Genomic DNA, 16,686 nt, shown 5'->3' with positions numbered 1-16,686 from the left:
TTATTCAAATGGTTGCGAAAATGTCAGTACAACAAACAGTTAATCTGACAGTAAATGGTTTCAGTCAGTCAGTGTGTGTGTGTGTGTGTGTGTGTGTGTGTGTGTGTGTGTGTGTGTGTGTGTGTGTGTGTGTGTGTGTGTTTTACGTGTTTACAAGGAAATTTTCCTTATTTTGCGAGGACTTAAGTTAAAGTCCGTGTGCATGTGAATAATTTTGGGATGTTTCAAATTTGTTTGGTTGGTTTTGGTTAAAAATATACCTTAAAGAATAGTTGTTCGCTATTGTGTGGTATTTAGTCAAAAGGTGTCCGCCATATTCCGGTGCATGACGGCAACATGGCACGGTTCGATCCACCGCAGATTCAAGACAATCCAGATGGATGGGGTCCTTGTATAATGCCTGAAATGTACAAGGATCTTCCATACCAGCCATTTTCAAAGGATGTTCGTCTAGGAAAGGTAAAGATTGAAATACTTTGAAAAATAATGCCTGCGTATGGCCTGAAGAACGTTCGGGTTGAAACCAACACTTGACACCCCATAACTGATAAGTGAGCAATAGCTTGTGTTGTACATAGTACAATATGAAGAAACGTTTTATTTCTGCTTTATGTGCATGGTGGGAATTAGTTCCTCATGGAAAAGAATGAATCAGAATGGAACTATTACCTGTATTCCTATTACGTATTAGAACTCTACATTCGGATACTACGGGATAGCCGCATGTTAGAACTTACAAAATTAATGGGAACGGCCAAGTGTGATGGTTGGATCTGAGGAAGAGGCTTCAGACAAAAATGACTGGAGTCTTGGTCGCTTGAGTGATTACAGACCGTTCTGTCAGTATATATGATAAATCTCCCTTGTTTGGATTTTAATGCTTCTTTCTCAGATTTAGTCAATTTTTGACTTATTTGCATGTCAGAGGACACCATATTTTCAGTATATATAATCAAAAGTAATCAGATTTGGGTACATATGCAGGTGTGGCTCCACTACGGGCTGACAGATGCCTGAAATTAGAACCATCATTGCAGGCTGAGATTCTGATGGGGCATTTCCAGTCAGTCCTCAGTGAAGATAAAGAGTGAGCTCTGCAGAGGAATGTTACTGGAAATACCAGATGAAGCATGCAGGCTTTAATGATGGATGTGAGAAAACTAGTATTATTATTATGAGCATTTACGCCTAATCTTGAAAATAAGCCCAAGGCATTTACAAACACATATGTAAATATCCAAAAGGAAAAATTGAACACAAGATACCAAACATCATTAAAGATTATTCATCCCCCCTACCCCCACTCCCACCCCCACACATCCACAATACACACAAACACATGCACACACATGCACATGTCATAGCACACAATCATAAATAGTACACAGTCAAATATACTACCAGCAAATTCTGAAACTATCAAAACTCACCCAGAAATAGTCATTTTAGTTCATACTGGAAAGGGATGAGCTGTTGAGAAACAGAGAATTAATCAGGTTGGGAAAAGGTGGGTCTTCAGACTGGATTTGAAAGATTGCAGCGAAGATGAGTGATGGAGAGGCTGAGGAAGTTGATTCCAAAGAAAGGGGGCTTGGAATGAAAAACAGCATTGACCATATGTTTTGGTTTGAGCAGGGGGGATCTTAAGCATGCAAGTGTTAGAAGAAGAGCGGAGTTGATGTGAGGGTATGTAAGGAGGAATGAGATCAGAAAGATATTGATGACCAGAAGCCTCAATGGACTTGAAACAAAGAGAAACGACTTTGTAAATAATTCTTTCTTATACTGGGAGCCAGTGTAAAGCATGAAGGAGAGGAGAGACATGATCAAATTTCAGGAACGAAAGACAAGACGAGCAGCATAGTTCTGGACTTTCTGAAGCCATAGCTGCAGGCCAGCAAAGCCAGTGGACCAGACATCATCAGCCCCTGAAACCAGTGAAAGAGCTAGCATCAGAATTATCATCAATCTTAATAACAACAATCATGAGCACCAGAGTTTTGGTTTGGTTCAGGACACCATTAGTCATTTGACTGGATCACCATGAAATCAATAGGTCATTTTCAAAATTAATGGGTCAGGAAAAACAACCCCTTATTCCTGCCCCAGGCACCCCCATCTGGCCACCCCACACCCATAATTTGTAACTGAATCTGTTTTGTCCATCACACTTGGTGTGTAAAATGTTTACACACTTTCTATATGTAATACAAGTGTATGTGTGTGATGGTGTGTAGAGACTATGCCAGTGTTTGCTATGTCATGAATAACATGGAAAAGAGAGCATAGTCATGACTGAACGTTTTATGCAATGCAGAAACACTACTTTACGGTCAAATTAATACAAAGAAAAATGTAGAAGGTAAAGCAAAGCAGTTCAGCTAAAGAAATCAGCTCTACAACATGTGTCACATGTGTTTGTCTTATACCATTGTTTTAGGAAATCACTTTACTCTGCTTTTTGGAAATCCATTGAACACCTCCACAGTTGCAAAATGTCTTTAAAATTTCCTCCAATAGCATGCCAGCGTAATGTGTAGACCTGTTTAATTCCAGTTTCCATTCTTGTATATATATATATATATATATATATATATACACACGCGCGCGTGCACACACACACAAACACACAAACACACAGAGGAAGAAGTTTTAATGCACTTTAAAGATTATGTTACATATCCAGTATTGTCTTATGTCACGCGTGAGTTGGGTTATGGAAACACGAACACATCTTGAAACAAAATATGGTTGCGCAAATACTATAAATAGAATTGGTCATGCATGTAAAAGTGTGCTTCAGCATATCTTGATCGGATCTTGATTTTACTTGAATGTGCCACAACTTGCATAATATCAATGAAGGAAACAGGTAATGCCCATGAACGCCAAAGAAATCTTTCGATTCAGACTCTACAGATGTGTACAGAATGGAGAGATTACAACTATTATGAACACTCATTTGATCTTTCTCATCTTTAGGCAGCTTTCAGCGGCATGCTCCATGATACTGATAATGATTTATTATGGTGGAATGTTCTTTTTGCATTACAGCCATCTTCAGTTTGAATCAGGAGACTGGCAGGAAAGTAAAAATCTAAACTGGCACTGTATTCCACTGCAGTTCACGATGCACAAGCCACGATTCTTTTGTGAAAGCACACCTCATATTTCCTTTCCAAGCTAGGTACCAAGTTTTGATGATTTTTTTTTTTTTTTTTTTTCATGATATTCATCTGCTGATGTGGAACTGCAGAGCAACAACAGTAATGATCTGTTTTTCTCAGTTAGAAACTGCAATCATTATTTTTTTGCAGGAGAGTAGGAGAAAACAAAAAATTAATGAGTCAAGTGACTGACTGCTGCCACATTGATGGGTCATTTTAAAAGGTATGCATCCATGACCGATCAGTGACATGAAACCTATACTATGGCACCAGTCTTAACAGCAGTCTTGCAGTCGTCCATTTTCAATGGGATGCTTCCATCTAATTGAATGGATGCCAAAAGTAACTCTGATCTTTGAGGAAGGAGAGCACATGATCTGTATCTATAAAAATCAGAATGACTTGATAAAAAACACTTTGACTTAGATCCAAGTTCCATCCCCTGCTGCAAAGACAAGAGATGTGTCCATGTCCATGCAACCCAACCTGTCAGTGTCATACACCCCCACACTAACTTCTTTGGACTCAGAAGGAGAGTTCTGTAATGTGTAATTACATATTCTGTTTTTCATATATTAGCTGAATACTACTTTACACATAAGAGATATTGACAATCTTGTTTTGTTTTTTGTAGGTTTCAGACTGGACTGGTGCAACTTACCAGGACAAGAGATATCTGGGTAAGAGTTTGACTTTGTCATCAAGATGTTGATTACCCCCTATGTCTGTAGTGGCTGTACATGTAATATACTATAACATATAAGAATTTTTTTTAAATATCATGTGGAATGCTGTTTCAATGTTTGAATTTTAAATGGTCTGTTTTTCACAAACACTCATACTGAAATTTTTTTTTACAAAAAGCCCACTTGTGCATATGAGTGAAAGTGCAAGATGCAGCCCATGAATGAAGAAGAAATTTATCGCATATTTCTGTACTGAAACACACATCACATGTAATATCACACATGCATACATTACTTTTGTAAAACCACTTTATCATTCACAAATTAAGATTTGAATAACCCAGTCAGAGTTCTGACTTACCAGTAAATCTCAGAATATCCAAATTCACCAAACACAAGTGTACACACACACACACACACACACACACACACACATGCACACACATGCACACACACACACATTTAATTATTATTCGGAAACTTTAGCTGGTGGAATAGAAAACATTTTTTAAAGACTTCTTTTTATTTTCTTTTTATCAAAGTTTTTCGATGAACACATTTACACAGAATCATTACTGATCATTTTTGGTGAAATGAATTAATGTGATTGGTGATATGAACAGGAAAGTACAACTCGGCCTTTGGCGGCAGCCAGTATGCATATTATCATGAAGAAGATGAGAGCTCCTTCCAGCTGGTGGACACAGCCAGGGTGCAGAGACCCCTCTACCAACGAGGTCGCCGCATGTTTCAGCAGGTACTATTTATTTACTGCACTGAAACAACTCTTGAGGCCATTTGCCGAATAAGAATCACATTTGTCGTCAGTTGTCGTGTATAACCATAGTAAGTTTGTGTCATGGTGACAAGGACTGTCTTGTGACTGACAAACTTAAAAAAACAACAGCACAAGTGTACATGCTTGGTCCTGCTTGCATATTATAATACAAGCACAGATATATAGAACCTTTGTGTGCATACATATGGCATGTATATCTGTACAAATTACAGTGTTTGTAAATCACTCAGTCTATGAAACATGCATGGTCTAAGCAGGTGAAAACTGACAATGATTTCAGACAAAACAGCGTCGAGAAAGAGAACGGCGGCAGCAGCAAGCCCAGGCTAACATGCAGGTGCTCACAAAGACCCAGAAGAACAGGGAACGGTCAGTGGTGTTTTGTTTTTTTTCTTTAAACTGGAAACACTTCCAATGAAATGATTTTTTAGTGTTGTGGCGGTAGTTGGGATTGTTGGTAGTTGAGTGATGTCAGGTATTAACTTTTTTTCGCCATGGTAAAGTGGCTAGAGTTGCAGACTGATGGCTGGGAGGACGCGGTTTGAATCCCAGATGAGGTGGGTTTTTCGGCCCACGGCCACCTCCTGCCCAGAGTTGAGTGTGCTATGGGCTTAAATGGGGAGACTGGGACCACACAGTCGAGTATCATCCACTTCACTGATGTGTCTTAGGGTGTGTTGCTCTTATTACCTGACCAACACTGCAAGTGTCTGTATCTCTCAGGCCTGGTTGAAGCTGGGATATCATTATGACAGGAAGCGTAGAATACAGCCTTGTCATGTAGTCCCAAACCAAAATGGACCTCCATAGCAACATCGTCATTGTCATCCTCTTCCTCCTTCAAAATCATCAATATAAAGAAAACAGCCCCAAAGTCTGTGGCCTTTCATGCCCTGTTCTCTTGGTGACGTTAGTTTCGATACCCTTCCACTACCGTGCTTGGGGTGAGTCCTGTCAGTGTCTTCAGTGTCGGCAGATTCATGGGGGTCTGTTGTTGGAGGGACGTGGTGGCGATCTACGATCTGGGAGGGAGGCTCACTCAGTCTGGCTCCGCGACTTAGCCATTATTGTCGTTAGTAGAGGGCTTAGTAAGTGGTGTTCTAAGTACGTTAAATCAGAACAGGCACCACTGAACACCACTGAAGTGACTCAGCAGCAGTGCAGGGTCTCCTCTGGTGTGTGGCCTCCTGGCAACCTAACATCGATCCCTGGAGACTGCCAATGCTGGGAGTGTGACAGATGAACCCAGGGAGAGGAAGGGTCGGATGGGGGGGGGGTGTGTGTGTGGGGGGGGGGGGGGGGGCTGTGTTTAGGGGACTTGGAATGAGCGGCGTGGGAGCAATGCCACTGAAACGGTACAGATGATGGGGCAGTAAAAAAAAAAAATCACATGTTATATGCAGTAATTACAAATACAAAATGTTAACGTACGATACTGGCCTTTTTCTTTGTTTTTATGGTGATTTCTTTGTTTTTATAGTAAACATTTCCTGGGATGTTAATCATGTTCAACCTTCCATTTGAGATATTAGATACCCTGAGGTTTCTGAAAGTTTTCATTTAATAATACCTTTCTTTTCAAGCAGTAAATGAATTGTTTATTTTGAATGATTAAAAAATATCTTTGTCAGTTGTACAACAAAAATAATCTCATCAATAATATCTTGTCTTCTTTGCAGTGATCGTCAGAGGATGCTGAAAAAATGGCAGAAACAGTTCGGAAAGCAGATGCAAGAGAACAGGAACAAGGTAGGAAATTAACTTTAAGCACCTTCACTACGAATCCAGCAATAATTCAGCCAATTACATTTAAAACTGATTTGATAATTGTCTAATAGATTTCATGTATTTTTCCATTCTTGTGTCCAGAAAAAAGAAAATCTTTGCACAAAAAAAGATTCAGAAGGTAAAAAGTGTTTTGACTTTTGAGTACATATGACACATACCTGAACTGATAGTTTATGACTGAATGTGACCTTTTTTCGGTTGCTAGTCTTTCTTTTTTTTCCTTTTTGTTTTTGTGGCTGTTAATATTTTGTTTGTTTAGCTGTTTGGAAATGTTACTTACCATCACATGAGGTTTTGGAATGATAATAAACAACAAAAACTGCTTCTCCCAGGCCCCAATGAAGCACCGGGATGCCTCAGTGCAAATCAAAGATGACTGGCCTGTGGTGGAGGAAATGGATTTCCCTCGTCTCACCAAGCTCAACCTGCCTGACATCAAAGACGCTGAAGATTTGTGAGTACCTTTGTGCTGTTGGAACTTTCTTGTTTTGTCTTCTTTTTTGTTGTTGTTACTTTGTAGCTTGCTTTCTTTTATATAACACTGTTTCAAAAGATTGTTTTTGTCTTTTAGGTTAAACTGTGAAATCAAGGTGAAAACTATAAAATAATGCAGAGAATGCCCCCCATTCAATCATTTTGACATTTTTATGAAAAGGATGACTCACATAATAATTTTTGATGGAATGGCTTAACAGCTTGGAAACACAGTAGTTATCACTCAATCAATGGGTATAAAGCTTTCCTTGGATTTATCACAGAATTGCAAATTTGACAGGTACATATCATACGATTATATGGGTAAGTTGGATAATGAAGAGTTTTTCTTTTTTTCTGTTGGTGCTGTTTGACTATCAACATTGGATATAATTATTTGTATTGTTTATATAGATGTGTTTTCATGCAGCCAGAACTGTATGGGGAATCTTCAGATCAGGCATACATACATTGATGTGTTGTGTTTTACAGGATGCGCTGTGGTGGTATGGAAATCTATGACAAGACCTACGACCGTGTGACTACAAAGAATGAGAAGCCTTTGAAGCGCATCAACCGCATCTTCCATAAAGTGACCACGACAGATGATCCTGTCATCCGTCAGGTAAATACATATCAGTTTGTCAAGGTAGGGTGGGGTTTTTGTTTGTTTGTTTGTATCTTTCTTTTCTTTTGCTGGCCTAATACAAATGAATGAAAAAGTGTGTGATCATATACTTCACAATGAAAGTATACTTCATTAACAGTAGTCCAACTTGTGTGGTCCTTATTACAAGAACGACAACAGTATTTACTCATTGTGTGGTTTATTGCTGAAATAGAGTTATAAAATTTGATTATGGGTTCTGAGTTGTACCTTTTTTGCTTTTGGAATGACTCAGTTTTTAGTGGCTATAGTAGGTTGTCGGAAGTGACACAAAATCCTCTGGATTATACTGACTATAATCATGGCTGTTGCATTTTCACAGCTGGCCAAGACACAGGGGAATGTGTTTGCCACTGACGCCATTTTGGCCACCATCATGTGCTGCACTCGCTCCTCTTACTCCTGGGACATTGTCATTCAGCGTGTGGGCAACAAACTATTCTTTGACAAGAGAGACGACTCTGACTTTGACCTGTTGACCGTGAGCGAGACGGCCACAGAGCCCCCGCAGGACGAAGGAAACAGCATCAACTCTCCCCGCAACTTGGCTCTGGAGGCCACCTTCATCAACCACAACTTCTCTCAGCAAGTCCTCAAACCGGTCAGTGGATTGGAGGTGTAGCCATCTGCATCCAAATAATACAAAAAAAAAATTTTTTCTAACTTTGTTAAGCTTGCTCTATTTGTGAAAACATTTCTTATTTTTTGGAGAATGCTCATTGCGTTTTCAAACACATGCAGATTTTCTAAACCTCTCTCCTTCATTCTTGTCTGTCTACTGTCTCCTTACATTCTTGTATGTGCGCATTTGTGTGTATGTGTGTGTGTGTTTCAGAACTGTGCGTGTGAGTTTGTGCACTTGCGTGTGTATATGTGTTTGTGCTTTCACTGCTGCATACTCGTTAAAAAAACCCAAAACGCTTATGTTCTTTGTGTATATGTCATTACTCTGTACAAATTATTATGGTCACAGAATTTGTTGCAGGGTGAGGATAAGTATGCGTTTGAGAACAAGAATCCTTTTGTTCAAGAAGATGAAGAGACTGAAGTGGCTTCAGTGGGATACAGGTAAGGGATATTTTTTCCCTTTTTTTTTTTTTCCCCCCTGACAGGTAGTGATTTGAGCAATAATATTAGGGCCACAACTGTATTCATCCTCAGAAGTACTCTTATGATATTGCATAGCAGATAATTTGTTTTTTTGTTTTTAGAAGACATTTATGTTTGTTTTTCATTTTTGTCATTTGTTGGCTGCAACTCCCACGTTCACTCATATGTATGCGAGGTGGGCTTTTATGTGTACGACTGTTTCTTTACCCAGCCATGTAGGCAGCCATACTCCGTTTTGGGGTGTGTGCATGCAGGGTATGTTCTTGTTTCCTTTACCCAATTAACGCTGACATGTATTACAGGATCTTTAACGTGCGTATTTGATCTGCTTGCGTATACACACAAAGGGGGTTCAGGCACAAGCAGGTCTGCACATATGTTGACCTTGGAGAATAGAAAAATCTCCACCCTTTAACCACCAGGCGCCATTACGGAGATTCAAACCAGGGACCCTCAGATTGAAAGTCCAATGCTTTAACCACTTGGCGAGTGTGCCCGTCATGTTGGTTTTAAAATGCAGTATGTAATTGTAATAGAAATTTCTCTTTTAGTTTAAAAAAAAAAAAATGTTTGTTTTCTTTGCCAGATGAATGCAAAGTAAAGGTGATTTTTTTGCCATGGGTGCTTTTCTTGATCTAAATTTTTCCTTGTTTTCCCCAGAATTGCATGTTAAGCATTCTGGCCTTTTTGGTTAGGGGAGGGGATGTTGAGGTAGAAAATGGGAAGGGACACTTGGAGACGCATTGTAGCCAAAATCATATTCTGTACTTCCTTGTTGTTTCTTTTCCTTTTTTTTTTCTTTTTCTTTTCGAGACTTTAAACAGTGCTTATGTCATATAATAGGTGGAAGTTTAATAAATGAACTGGGCCCCTGCAAATGTATTATTGAGTGTAAACAAAGGGGTAACAGAAGAAAACTCTAAATATTTACCAAAACGAAATGTAAACAAACAGTGGCAGTTTCAAAAGGCTTTTAGAAATGTTTTTGATATAGTTTGACAGCATTATGAATGCTGCAGTTGTGCTACTTTGCAAACATTTAATTCCCTCTAGCATCTCCCCTTCTCATCATTTCCCACATAGTCCTATACAAGGAGAAGAAATAACTTCATGATTTCACCAGATGGATTGGTTCTTCTTTTTCTGAATACCTGATCTTGTCCTTTGTTACAGGTACCGCAAGTGGGACCTTGGAAATGACATTGTGCTCATAGCACGCTGTGAGCATGATGCTGTGATGTATGGGCCCAACAATGAACAACAGTTCATCAATGTCAAGTCCCTCAACGAATGGGACTCCAGGGTGAGTACTTGATCTGGATGAAAGGATAAATGAATGGCTTGGAAATGGCTGGAGATTGGAGAGAAAGGTGAAATGCTGTTTGAGGATACAAAATCTTTGCTCATTCTATTGGTTATTTCATGTTTTGCTGCTGTTTGTAAATATAGGCACCTGTGGGTTCACTGTATCCAGGTTAGGAGGGAGGGTATATTCAGGTGTTTAATTGCTATTGCCTGATGATATGACAGGGACACTGTCCTCAGTATGATTTCAAAGATTGCTTCTCATTGTGTTTGACTTTGCACATTGAAAATGCATGGTGTCATGTTCATAGGCGTTTTCATTGCACATTACTGCCTTCCAGTGACTGTTCATGGTGTTTGGTTGTGATTTGACAGTTCTCAGGTGGTGTGGACTGGCGCAGTCGTCTGGACAGTCAGCGTGGTGCCGTGCTTGCCACAGAGCTGAAGAACAACAGCTGTAAACTGGCCAAGTGGACCGTGTCAGCCATCCTGGCTGGCTCGGACCAGATCAAGTTTGGGTAAGCTGAAGCTGCTGAGAATGCTTCTTGTGAAAGTCTTGTTTTATAAGGTAATTGTTCAAACTTTTATTGAAGCAGACTTTTTTTATATAAATATTTTATTTCTATTACTGACAGAATTAGTCACATTGGCCAAAAGAGTACTTCTCTAAAGAAGAATGTTTTGTTAAAAATGATACATAGAATATTGCTTCTTCACTGGTTTTTGAGGTGGGAGTGGTGCTTGTTTGTGCATGTGTTATACTTGGTTGTTATGTATGTGTAATAAACCACACCAGAATCTGCAGCAATAAAGCCTTTTTTTTTTTTTGTTTTTTGTTTTTTTTAGGGAGAAATGACAAAATGTTCCAGATTGTTTAAAAAAAAAAAAACAATATGACAATGTTGCACAGGTATGTATCACGTCAGCATGTGAAGGACACAGCCAAGCACGTGATTCTGGGCACTCAGCAATTCAAGCCCACAGAGTTTGCTGCTCAGATCAACCTGAACATGGACAACGCCTGGGGCATCCTGCGTTGCATTGTGGACACCTGCATGAAGCTGAAGGAGGGAAAATACCTCATCATGAAGGACCCCAACAAGGTCAGCACCTTCTGCCTTTTTCGGTTGATCTGTTGTCTTCCTATTTGTAGAGATCCACGTATTATAGACATTAAGTGTTCAGGTTAATTTCCAATTGTTATCATGTAACCAAACTTGTGTGTTCTCAAGTTTGCAAAATTATGTTTTATATATTGACTCTTAAGGTGGCATGATAGAACTTTTTTTTTTTTTTTTTTTTTTTTTGTGTTATTTAACACAGGAAATAATTTCACCTTTTCTTGTGAGAAGGTCATATATACAGACATTTTGTGACAATTACTGCATGTAAATGTACATTGGCAACACATTGTTTTACCATGTGAATATCTATGTAAAAAATGTCATTGGACACACATCACTTGACATATCCATTTATTGTACAAAAATACTTCTTCAAGGTAAACTTAGAAGTTTGTATATACTTGTGTTGGTTCTGTAACAAGTCTCATGGGAAGACAATCCATTGGAAGCCATTAGTATGCCCATTAATGAGGGGAATAAGTAGGCTTTTTTCTTTCTTTCTGTTTTTCAAATGATGGCAGTGTATGGTAATATCTATTTTTATATTTTCAGCCCGTTGTCCGCATCTATGATATTCCTGATCATACCTTTGAATCTGATGACGAAGATGACTCTTCAAGTGAAGATGATGATGAGTCTGAGTCAGAGGGTAAGTACTTTTCTTTCTTTTCTTTTTTTGATGAGAGGGAAGGAGCAGAAGGGCAGCTCGAGCCATGCTTTAAGGGGTTGTGTTAGAGGAATGTGATGCATAGAGCAAGAACATTAGTCATATGTTGCCGGTCACAAAGAGTTAAAAAACAAAAAACAAACAAAACTGTTACATATTATTAAGCGTCAGGTAGAGGGTGCTAGTCAGGGGGCCAAAGGGGAGGTTACCTACTTCCGGGAGGTTATCAGCCGTGGCTACTTTTGTTTTCTCCGCATAGGCGGATAGTAGTTTGCACAGGACAGGAATGTCAGACCCATGCCGGAGTCTGCACTAGTGGGTCACGGTAAGTATGTTACTTAAACATAATTTTAGGAAGAAATTTCCTATAACTTGTCAAGTTTGACTTTAGGGTGATAGCAAGAAACTGAATCCATGATGATCACATATTCATTTTTTTAAAATTTCCCCATTCACATATTAATAAAAATTAAAAAAAATTACAGAGCATTACTTCATCGGTTGTAATGATTCTGTTTGTACCAAATAGAATTAAATCAATATCAAACAATAATCTGGTCATATGTGTTCATTTTTGTCTTCAAATATATTCTAGTTCTTCCCAAAAAGATCGAGAGTAACGACAACTGTATAGGTAATGTTCAGTTGCATCTTTCTCATTGTTACAGAAATTGCACCTGTTGCTCTGTGCAATACCCATTTTTCTTAATATGCTGTTAGTCACAAAGATTCTGTAACATATTTTTGTTTGCAACCATTTTAACTTTACTTCTTTTATTCTTTTGATTTTTTTTAGTACTACTTTCTAGTCCGTCTGTATATCTAATTTTCGATCCCAGTTTACGAATGGTTTGGTGTCAGATATTTCTGTGTCCTCAAGTAAAATGTTGTAATATGTTCTAGATCCTTTTGTCACACTGAGTAACAACTGCACTGTTTTTGTAAATGAGTCACTGTTATGTCAGATATTATTTTGTTGTTTTTTTTCTTTTTTTTACTCCTTAACTGATTTAAGGCAGTTTATGTATTCCAAAAAATGTGCATTGATCCTGAATTTGTCTAACAATTCCCCATATGTTAAGAACTCACCATTGCTGTTCGCAAGATTTTTCACTAAAACAGTACTGTTGTGCACCATGTCTTTTGATTGACATTTGGATTAATCTTGAATTTACCATTTTGAAATATTGGTTCAGCTAATAATTCATTACCATTTTTTAAATGGACCTTTTTACCAAATTTTGTATATGCTGTATGTTAAAAAAAACAACAAACAACCCATCTTTCCAAAATGCATTAAATTTTCTCTTTCCAAACAATTTCGGACCAGCTTTGTGGATATCATTTACTTCAGGGTTTAGAGATTGCATGATTTCCATCCACTTTGGGGTCCCTTTGATCACCTTTCTGATCCACGCTACTTTTAATGCATTCATGTATACCTCAGTGTTTGGAATTCCTATTCCCCCTTTCTCAGCATTATGAACAGAATATTTTCTTTTAATTTTGTCAGGTTTTTTGTCCCATACAAATTGGTAACACATTTTTTGTAATTTTATAACCGTTTGGTGGGTTCGGAAGTAGTATCCAGAGGTATATTAATTTTGATAGGATTAATGATTTGAGTATATCAGCTCTTCCTAGAGGAGTGATTTCTTTGTAACCATATTATAAATAGGTTTTTAATTTCAAGGTACTTATCTTCTGAATTCATTGCTGTAACTTGTGAAAGATTGATTGTAAACCAGAGTTCCAGTATTTTAAATCTTGTAGGATTCCATTCCATGTTCTTATGAATTGAAAATTTGACTGTAGAATTCTTTTTGTTACCTAACCACACATTTAATGTTTTTTCATGATTTAATTTCAGTCCAGAAATATCTTCAAATTCGTTAAAGATTTCAAAAAGTTTTTTTGTGTGAATTTCTGTTTCCTTCTAAAAGTGAATGTCATGTTATCACGACATCGGCAAATTGGTTTATCTTAAATTCTGTGTATGCTATTCTCATTCTCACACCTTTTATATCTTTATCTTCTCTTACCCTATTTGCTAATATTTCAGCACAAAACACAAACAGGTATGGAGATATTGGGTCTCCTTGACAACAGCCTCTTTCTATTTCAAAATTTGTGGATAGTTTTCCATTTACAATTACATATGCTTTTATGTCTTCATAAAATGTAGAGATCCAGAGATCCATTTACAAACACTTTCTCCAAAGCCAAATTCTTTCAAATCTTTATTCATTTATGTCCAGCTAATTGAATCAAGTGCTTTTTCAAAATCAACTAAAACTAATAGGCCAGGTAATTTCTTTTTCTTCTAAATAATATTTGATGTCATATATAGTTATAATACTGTCTTCAATATACCTACCTGATACAAATCCTGACTAATCTTCATTAATTACTTTTGGTAAAACTGATTTTATATGGTTAGCAATACAACTTGATCCAATTTTATAAATCACATTTAAGAGAGCTATGGGCCTCCAATTTTTTCAGATATTTTTTAGGTTTTTCTCCTTTTCGTAAACATATTATTAACCCTTTCTTTTCAGTAATTGACATTTCACTTTTAAGGAAACTTTCATTCAGTGAATGACCTACAAATTAGTACAAAACTGCCAAACTGTTTTTAAAAAAAGCTTTTAAAAATCACTTAATATTAATGTCTTGTGTTGTTCTTTCTGTATATATTGATTGATAAAACCCTACAGTTTAAGCATATCGTCTGTTTTCATTAATACCTCACATTTTTTGTTAATCAGTTTTATGATTTGCTTTTAAAACTTTTCAAAACATGACATTCATAGTTTTACTATAACCTAAATTAGATTTCTTATAAGTTATGATGAATGTTTGGTTGTTGCAGAAGAGGCAGAGGCCAAGTAGACATCTCCATTGGAAGCAGACAGAACTTTGTGTAACCCCACAGTGCAGTGCTGAAAAACCAAAATTTTCCTGTGGATTTATCTGTGTCAAGATTTCTTCTTGTGGATATGTGTTGATTCTGTTTTTGTGTTGTGTATTTGGCTGGACTGGAAAGAGTTTGATGATCAGTTGTGTCAGTCAGAAAAAAATACTGTAAAGAAGATTAGTTAGTTTTTGCTTATTTCATTTGTGCGTCTTGGTGTAGTATAGTATAATATGTATATTTGACCAGTTGAGTGCCAGACAATTTTGTATAAAAAAAGAAAAGAAAAAAAGTGCTCTCCCCTTGCCAAGGAATTTTGAGGATTTGGGAGTATACAAAAAATTCTAGCACAAAAGCTGTGGCCGATACAGAAAGAAAGTGAACGTTTTTGTGAAGGAAAATGAGTGTAGACACTGCTTTTGGGCTTTTTCCCCCAATTAGGGTGATTGTAGGTACTGTTCAGGCATAAAAAGTCAAGATAATAATTTTTGTGCAACAAAAAAAATAATTTTTGTGCAACAAAAAAGTCTATTTCCACCTCTACATAATGACATCCTTTAAGAAAAGAAACAAAATACAGCTAGAAATAGCATGCCTATTGTCAGATTATACCTGTAGAAGAAATTAAAACGGGCTATAAGTTTATGAAAACAAATCATAGCTTGTGCAGACATGTAAGTAAATCACTGCCCCAACAATGACAAAGGTGGGTAAAGTCAATGTAAAATGTCAATCACAGTCTCAGAAACTGAGCTGGCAAGATTTTTGACAGCAAAGAGCGTTTGCAAGTGAGAGGGTGAAGTCCTTTGATGACGTTCACTTCTTTCAAGTTGCACGTGGGCCGATTAAAGTGTCTGCTGTGCATACAGCTTGCCACCTCTTCAAACAAGTTATCCAAAACAAAAGCACGTGTTTCATGGCCAGTGCAGCATTTCAAGAAAATCTGTCTGCTTTGAAATGTGAGAACACTCTTCCCAAAAGCCACACCTCCTTGATCATCAGACAAGAGAGATCCTTCTCCATCGCGATAGCTGTCCATAATCACAAGCAGAGCTTTCAGAATTGTGCATATCTGCTGACTGCGACTATTTGCGCTACTGGACACAGTTTTCAACGCATTTTTTTGCACATGATGCAACCCCTTTTCCATGCATGTGTCACATGGTCAGTTAGCAAATTATTATCGAGTAGAAAGGGGTCTTCTACCTGATGTATGTTCATTTAAATAGTATTTTTATAATCCAACACATCAAACTAACTGTTCAGAGTCTGTTTATGTGAATTGAACCAAACTTCAATAAAGGTAAAATCTTAACATATGCACGACGTCAGTGGATGTCTTATTAAGCACTTTGGCAACAGTTTTTGTAGGACGCCAGCTGACATCTTATAGGCACTCTACTGGTTAAATGTAATGTTTGTAAAATGTGTAGTGTTTTTTTTAGCATGGGCTCTCAAGGCTTGATCAGTATGTCTGATTTTTGCAAAGGTCAGGAATCTGTCTTTTTCTTTTGTGTTTGTGTGTTCAACAGCATACACAGTGTGGTGTACATGGGTCAAGCCCCACACTGTGACACTTTTAAATTGAAACTGAAATTGAGAGACTGCATACTGTTGAACATTATTTATCCTCTTACAAGCGTGTCTGTGTGACTGGCAGTTCTTACTAATTTCAAAGGGTGTGGTGGATACTTTATGAAAGATGATTTTGTCAGTGATGGCTTGGTTTTTTGTTGTTGTTTTTTAAATCGATTTCCTCCTTTTATTTTACTTTTTTTCTTGTCGTATTTACAACATAGCTTTGTAAGATGGACTGTTGAGAGTGGATGACAGAAAGTGTTTTGATTGTCACACTGTTACTGATGGTGGTTACAAGAAATAAATAACAAGTTCTGACATCCATATCTAATATGGTTTGGTGAGCAAGTGTGATAGTGTGATTATTAAATAACAGTTTGTAAGTAAAGAATATAAGACACAAA

At 37.5% G+C, this 16,686-nt stretch overlaps 1 protein-coding gene across 1 annotated transcript; it reads left to right on the top strand.

The window, feature by feature from the left end:
• The first annotated feature begins 301 nt into the window (after positions 1 to 301).
• Positions 302 to 16,602, top strand: LOC143281797 (eukaryotic translation initiation factor 3 subunit D-like). The gene is made up of 14 exons (XM_076587086.1): positions 302 to 459; positions 3,802 to 3,847; positions 4,477 to 4,610; positions 4,933 to 5,021; positions 6,332 to 6,401; positions 6,773 to 6,894; positions 7,407 to 7,539; positions 7,904 to 8,182; positions 8,567 to 8,649; positions 9,865 to 9,994; positions 10,372 to 10,514; positions 10,907 to 11,099; positions 11,673 to 11,769; positions 14,663 to 16,602. The coding sequence occupies exons 1-14, from the start codon at positions 337 to 339 to the stop codon at positions 14,680 to 14,682; spliced, it is 1,662 nt and encodes a 553-aa protein (XP_076443201.1). The 5' UTR covers positions 302 to 336; the 3' UTR covers positions 14,683 to 16,602.
• The last annotated feature ends 84 nt before the right edge of the window (positions 16,603 to 16,686 follow it).

Source organism: Babylonia areolata, chromosome 1 (genome assembly GCF_041734735.1).
Source record: "Babylonia areolata isolate BAREFJ2019XMU chromosome 1, ASM4173473v1, whole genome shotgun sequence".
Taxonomy (NCBI): Eukaryota; Metazoa; Mollusca; class Gastropoda; order Neogastropoda; family Buccinidae; genus Babylonia; species Babylonia areolata.
The sequence above is the reverse complement of the archived record's forward strand: the minus strand, read 5'-3'. Positions and strand labels throughout refer to the sequence as shown.

Coding starts and splice junctions, on each gene's coding strand:
- LOC143281797 (XM_076587086.1), top strand. CDS start 337: ATGGCACGGTTCGATCCACCGCAGATTCAAGACAATCCAGATGGATGG. Junction 4,611..4,932: donor GTCGCCGCATGTTTCAGCAG/GTACTATTTATT, acceptor CAATGATTTCAG/ACAAAACAGCGTCGAGAAAG. Junction 9,995..10,371: donor TCAACGAATGGGACTCCAGG/GTGAGTACTTGA, acceptor GTGATTTGACAG/TTCTCAGGTGGTGTGGACTG.